General features: G+C 33.3%; 1 protein-coding gene across 1 annotated transcript; it reads left to right on the top strand.

Annotated features, from left to right (window-relative positions):
* The first annotated feature begins 193 nt into the window (after positions 1-193).
* Positions 194-5,501, top strand: LOC110288174 (prolactin-3D1-like). Its single transcript, XM_021154597.1, has 4 exons — positions 194-385; positions 1,835-1,942; positions 3,755-3,934; positions 5,165-5,501. Exons 1-4 carry the CDS (start codon positions 194-196, stop codon positions 5,360-5,362), a joined length of 678 nt encoding a protein of 225 aa, XP_021010256.1. The 3' UTR covers positions 5,363-5,501.
* The last annotated feature ends 2,131 nt before the right edge of the window (positions 5,502-7,632 follow it).

Genomic DNA, 7,632 nt, shown 5'->3' with positions numbered 1-7,632 from the left:
CATGTGTTTACAAACTACTTGAAGAGCTACTTTGGAGCAAATGCACACTGTGAGATGTCTCCTACATTTTCAGTTCTCTAATGGAGAAATGTCACCATTTTCCTGTATTTTCTGAGTTATAAGCAATAGCAAATCGAATATAATGGCTGAGGACCCTCAGCATCCTAAGATAATCCATCTGTTGTAACCACATATGCATAGATTATTTCAGTTTGTTTCTCTGACAACAGGAATGCAATTGTTGCTGCTGGTGTCAAGCCTACTCCTTTGGGAGAATGTGTCCTCCAAACCAACTGCCATGGTGCCCACTGAAGACCTGTATACTCGTTTGGCTGAACTGTCTCATAATACATTTATCTTNGNGGCNGATGTGTATAGGGAATTTGTAAGTAATGCCCTTNCCTCTGGATTCTTATCTAAAGGGGCCTTCAACTAACTAAACACTAAAAAATTGGAATGATCTATGTATATAGTTCCAAATAAATCACTTGTTATAGGTTATTGATTCATATAGCAAAATGTGGAATGGGTAGAATATGAAGTTTCATTAAAATATCAAAACAATTTTAAAGAATTAAATGACATTTTAAATTTTTCTATAACTTTAAAAATAATAACTTGTTTTGAACTTTGTCACAGCAACATTGATTTCCTGGTAATTTACCCATGGGTTCTGTTTTTATGACCATTTTATACTTACAGATCTGAAGATACATAGTACAGGAGAATTGCATTTAAGTTAGGTATATGGCAAGAATAAATTTAGAAAAAGTCAAAACCATGAGGTACTTATATGAAAAGTATAATACTAAATAAAATTGAAACCATGACAAACATGCAAAGTAAAAAACAAAACACAATATGTCTTTTTAAGTTCACAAAGGCTAAGAATTATGGTTTATCATTTTCAGGAAAGTGTCTTGGTCCGATTGAAGAGATGATTTAGAAACAACATACATTATCTTTTCTTCAGGGATATAACTCACAGGTTCAGGGTCTCCCAGTGAGGAAACAATAGAGAAAATTTCCATTGAAAATTGAGCATATGGATTATATACCCCTACATTTATACAGAATATACATTTTCATTATTAGTTTCCTTCACTTGTTTTTCTTATATCCTTTATTCTTCTCTCCTAATCTTTCAGCAGTATATTTTTAATAATCCTTTATTTATTAATTAATTTTTTATTTTCCTAATACAATCCTTATGCAAATATATTCTTTATATCATTAATATAGAAATATTAAGAATTTTTGTGAATTCTTATGTTACTTACTGCTGAATATTTCCTTAAAACATGCCCAGAATTAATATTTAATTGTTGACTGTATCAACAGTAATGAATTGCACATTTTTTACAACCTTTGTATGAAGGAGACCCTTTTTAATATTTGAGAGCAAATTTATAAACTCACAATCCCTACTTTAAAAGGCATGTCACTTTGTAATCAATAAAAATAAGATATGTATAAAACTGCATAAAATAATAATTCTATGACTCTTAGCCAAATACTAGGAAACATAATACTTAAAAATATATTAATCAGGCGTTTGGGGGCATAATGTTTTTTCTTCTCAAATAATATTAGCAAGGACAATAAAATAGAACACTAAAGAGGGGAAAAGATGGGGACAATAGAAAACTACCTTGTACATGATTGAGAAGTAAAAGGTAGTCTTATTATATTTCCATTAATCCACTATTTCAAATATTGTAAGATTCTTAGATATAAAAATGTGTTGTTTTTCAAATGTAATGTTCTTATGGACATGTATGTTTCCATTCAATTATAAAACCTCAAATGAATCAAAATGTTTAAATTCCTCCAGGATTTGGATTTTTTCGATAAAACTTGGATAACAGACAGAATACTTCCCCTGTGTCATACTGCTTCCATCCATACTCCAGAGAATCGAGAGGAAGTCCACGAAACTAAAGTAGGTTTCCTCCCTGTTGTGTTTTGCCAAACAAATAATGTTACATATGGGCTATCTTTTCTAAATATGATTATTAAGCCCATAGAGGTGTGGTAATCTCAGAATTAATAGATAAAGGTGGAAGTGTCAGAGAATAATGACATCATATAGTTGATAACATTAGCACTAAATTAGATAACTGCCCATTCGCATTTTTCCTAGTTTTAACTGTCTTGATAGAAGCCAGTTTCACCATAACCTTCTGTTTGTTACCTGGGAAGTGCTTCCCTCAATTGGAAACTCATTCTTGAATAAATTTATATACATATAGGGTAAATACAAATCCAGTTGTATTTGTGAAATGATGCTAAAGGATCCTCTCCTGGAAGCACTTGTGAATTTTCTTACCAAATTTCTAAACTCTCTAGGACCTACTTCTGTTTCATTTTTTGTACAGTCTTTCCTGACTGGTCTGCCTTTGCATGTATCTTAACTGAAAATCAGCTTCCTAAGAGACTCCTCTGTAGGCCATATCATGCTCCTCAGGATGACTTCCATTTTGATGGGGTCTTCATAACTATGAAAAAGATCTAATGTATATGTGCTATGATTTCTTCCCTTTGACTACATATCATAAATATTAGAGTTTGATTTACATAAAACTAATATGTAGATTTACGTCACACACATAATCTATTCTCTAGTCACACTTATATTTATAAAGCAAATAACATTAAAAATATACTATCATAAATAAATTTACTGCATAAAGAAAAATAAAAGAAATAGAAATGGAGGAAAACTTTTGTACACACTTTTCTAGACAAGACATATACCAATCTGTTGACACAAAACCATTTAATGATAACAAACAATTTCTGATTTTTTGAGATGATAAACAGAGTCTCCAAAAGTAATTTCTCTTGCTTGCCAAGTAAGAATTTACCTTCAATTTCTTTTATATCATGCAATCACTCTTAACCATTATTGTACAATTCTAAAATCATGTATGCTATGAGCACTGGCTTGTCCATTTCCTACATAAATATAAACATTTTTAGAAATTCTGATTGCATTTCTCTCTGGTCTTTATTTTTGAAATCTCTAGGACTCCTCATAGCAAAACCTAACAAAAATCATCCTATTTTTAATTAGCCTGGAACTTCATTAACACTTCTTTGGTCAAAATTATTCTGATTTCTACTGATACATGGAATTAAATAAATCTCTGTAATCATTTTTCGTCTGTTCATGTTAATACATAAAGAATTTCTCTTGAGCTGAAGGGTGGGAATCAGGCAGATACCTGAAAAATAAAATTTTGAAAACCATTTTTCTTCAGTAATTACGTTTTCATATTCTATATAGAAGCCTCAAGAATATGAGAAACCAATTTTGCTGAGTAGTGTAGAAATTATTTGAGCCACTAGCTTCTGAAAGTGTTACCATCTATGTTTTGAGAGTTATGTTTCTGGACACCTACTAAGCCCTATAGACCTTGTTTTCTCATAGATATAGAAGCAACCTAAGAGAAGAGGTTTAATTAGGAAACATAATATAATGTACAGAAACACAAATTATCATTATTTTGAAAGAATTATTAAGACCTACTAAGTTTTATTTATCAAAGTGGAATTCGGGAGCTGAAAATATTCATTTACACAACATTTATATGGTATAAAATATTTGCAAAGTATGAAACCATTAACACAGCATTATTAATAAAATTATACTGCTGTATGCCTCCTTTGTCAAAAAAAAAAAAACCACTGGCATCTAATTATTCAGCTCTATGCCACCAGTTTAATGTGATGTTCAATGATGTTTTCTTAGACTGAAGACCTTCTGAAAGCAATGATCAATGTTTCAATTTCCTGGAAAGAACCTCTGAAACACCTGGTGTCTGCACTGACTGCTCTTCCTGGAGCTTCTGATAGTATGGGGAAAAAAGCTGCTGACATTAAGGACAGAAACCTTATAATTCTGGAGGGACTTCAGAAAATATACAACAGGGTGAGTTGTTTCTCTGCATGTCTTTGTTGATGCTATGTACGCAAATGGTAAATGGTATAATGCAAAAAGAATTTTGAAATGCTCAAATCCAAGGATATTTTATAAGAAGTTCACATAACATTAATCTCCACATAACTGCTATGTCTCAGAGTAATTGGGAAAGTTTCTTTCCTAGATGGGGTGGGCACTCTTGCACAATTCAAATATCTTATGACAATCATTTTCTGTATTGCTTATACATTAACCCATTAAGTGAAATATAGTTTTCATATAGAAAGTTTCACTAAACTACACAAAATGTAGGATAGATGTATCTGAGAAGAAGAAAAGCATCAGGACACTCTACCAAAACTAATATAGTATAAAGGGCGTGGGCATGTGCGCGCGTGCGCGCACACACACAAACACACACACACACACACACACACACACACGTTTAAATAACTATGTGTATATAGTTATTTAATATATATATATATATATACATATATATAATTGAATATGTAATTTTACAAAAGTCAGTCAGAAGGTATAGAGAGAGAGGAAGAGAGAGACAGACAGACAGACAGACAGACGGACAGACAAACTGACAGAGTGATAGATAGATATTGATAAAGAGCACCTTGCTGGGCCACCATCTGTTTACTTGTATAAAGATATAACTTGTATGAGATCAGTGTCATATTAGAAAATATATATGCCTGTCTCCAAATTCTGTTTTGGTGTTTAAGTCCTTTATATTATATTGCATGTTTTCTCACCAAAAACTTAAAGACCTGTATTTTCTTGTAAATATCATTTAAAATTTAAAAGAAATATGCACTGGGAGATGTCTCAAGTCTCATGCCTTTTAGGAATGTGTGAGGACTTGCCAGTAACAGATTTTTATCTCAGAAGAGTGATGTGCTGTTTTCACTTTATAACACTCAGACAAGGGAGTCAGTTTGAAGCAGACTGTAGCTTAGATCCTGGTAAGAGTAAGAGTATCTGTCTCAAAAGTCAAGGGAAAAGCCAAGGTGACAATTTACCCAAAATTGTGTGCTGACATTCAAATCGTGTGTATTTAATACTACGAAAATGAACTATGCACACATGCACACACACACACACACGAGATATAGAGATAAAGAGAGAGAAAGAGCTAGCGAGAGAGACAGAGAGAGAGAGAGAGAGAGAGAGGAGAGAGAGAGAGAGGATAATGTCAATAATACCATTCCATTTGATGTTTAGACTCAGGCTAACATTGAAGAAAATGAAAAATTTGACTACCCTGCCTGGTCTGGACTCGAAGAACTGCAGTCACCTAATGAAGACTCTCATCTTTTTGCCGTTTATAACCTCTGCCGCTGCATTAAAAGGGACATCCATAAGATAGACAGCTACATCAAAGTCTTGAGGTGCCGAGTTGTCTTTCAGAACGAATGTTGAGTGCCCACCCAGCGAAGCCCTGCCCACATGGTCTTTGTTGAAACAGACTTGTAATGCTTTCCCTTCCTCAGTTATGCAGAGCTATAATGGAATTATTGTCATAAAATAAAATACAATTATTTAGATTTAATGTGAAATTTGAAGTGTCTTGTGTCCCTTTAATATCATTTGGATCCAGGCTTTGGTGATGTGTTGCATGTAACATTCTCAAGGTTGACAGTCACATAAGCTATTGTAGATCTCAGTGAATGGAGGTNGANAAATTAACAAAACCAAAGAAAGAGATTGTCACTATTCATCAGCTCTGTTATATCAAGAAGATAGATATATCTGAGGTAGTTTACTTAAAAAACATTTTGTTAGCAAATTTTTAGTCTAATAACAAATAAGTTCAATGTTATTTTACTATTCCTAACTACAATAAATTTAAATATTCCACAATATACACGGGACAAAGTATGAAACATATATGTANTTCTCCAGCCCATCTGCCACCTTGATCATCCTTAAGGTCAGCTTAGAAAGAATCCACATGCTGAGATTTATGTGGTTCTGTAAACATTTCATGTCATATCCAGGATATTTGACACTCCCTCTTCATCCTCCAGATTTTAAGGTTTCATAGCAGTGAAGGTTGAATTTATGTATTATTGATGTTTCTGCACTATCCCCTTTCCTTAATGGTGTCTGAATTTCTTGAACAAAAGGATAAATGAAAAACATTGTGATAAATTAAATTTGATAATTAAAGAGTTTTAGTGAGTAGGTTGCAATGAAAATGAGGTCTTTCTATTCTGGACCTTACTGTAGGAAAACACCATGGGATCGTGTCTTCAGTAGGACACATGTTCTGTATAGATTCTATTTTCTCTGCCAGAACTTTACAATCTGTTACATCTCTTCTATCTTCTGTCAATAGTCTTCACTCTCTGAATTCTTATTACTAAAGAAAAGTAGTTCAAAACATACCCTCCATGAAATAACATGGTTTTCACACTCATCAGATCAACTCCAGCAGTGAACTGGGAACATTGATCCATCACTATGGGAACTCTCCTGGCATGCTCACTATTTTTTTACTGCCTGTTTTGATATATTCAGAACTGACTAGAAGTACAATTTAATCGCAGGCATTAACCAGTGGAATTTGTACTCCCTTATTTGAAACCAAGAGGAATTCCTCTGCTGACAAACATCAGAGAGTGATGTTTGTGTCATGGTAATTCTATAGCATTACATTGTGTGTAACACCAAACATTAAAATAAAAATGAGTTATTTATTCTTCCTACAAAGAATAATTTTCTCAGCAGAGCTCAGCTGTTTTTCTAAGAAAATGTGGTTGATAACTAAGGTTATTGCCGATTAATCTCAGAACAGAGTGTAATAATAGGTCACATTTTTCTTAGTTTGAATGGAGAGTTCAGGTATTTATAGGCAATATATAACAAGATTAGGATGAATTACCCTAATCAGTGTGTGAAACAAAAAGCCAAATATGCAATAAAGATAAAAATTTTAATTAGAAGTATGAGATAAATTTTTTGATGCAACATTGCTTATATGGTGAGATTATGAGCTCCTTAGAGTTTGAATATACATTCCCCCCCCTCTCTCTCTCTGTGTGTGTGTGTGTGTCTCTCTCTCTCTCTCTGTCTCTCTCTTTCTCTCTCCCTCTCCCTCTCTCTCCCTCTCTCTTGTTTTGTGTGTGTGTGCATGTGTGTGTGTGTGTTCTATTTTCTCACTGTGTGTGTTTTCTGTGTTATCATCGATGAAGGTGACACTTACATGCACATGCACCTGAATGCTCATTCATTTACAGATGTAGTTTGATGTCATATATCATCCCCAGTCACACTACACTTTATATTTCCTTTTCATCTTTGCTTTCTGAAAGCGAACTCACTGATTTGACTAGAATGGCTGGTGATTGAGCTCCAGGCTTTGCCTGTTTCAGTTCTCTACCAGGTCTCTAGTATATGTACCAGCTATGCATTTTGGTCCTGGGGAGCATCACTACTTTGATCTTTATGCTTACAGAACAATTCCTTATTAAGAGGAAACTAAATACTTTTGTATAAATACTTTCCAAATTTCTTGAGTATTAAGCAATATTTTTCTCTTATTCACCTTTCTCCACTTTTCTTTATTATAACTTTCCTTCGTAGTGTGTTGCCTTCATCTAGTCTAAGTATTCATATAGCTAGAAATAAGCAAAATTAATTTGCTTTGTAGGTCAGAATCCAAGAACATTTGAACACTTTAAGTATAA

The sequence above is a fragment of the Mus caroli genome, unplaced genomic scaffold (assembly GCF_900094665.2).
Source record: "Mus caroli unplaced genomic scaffold, CAROLI_EIJ_v1.1 scaffold_18043_1, whole genome shotgun sequence".
Taxonomy (NCBI): domain Eukaryota; kingdom Metazoa; phylum Chordata; class Mammalia; order Rodentia; family Muridae; genus Mus; species Mus caroli.
This window is presented reverse-complemented; position numbering and strand designations above follow the sequence as displayed.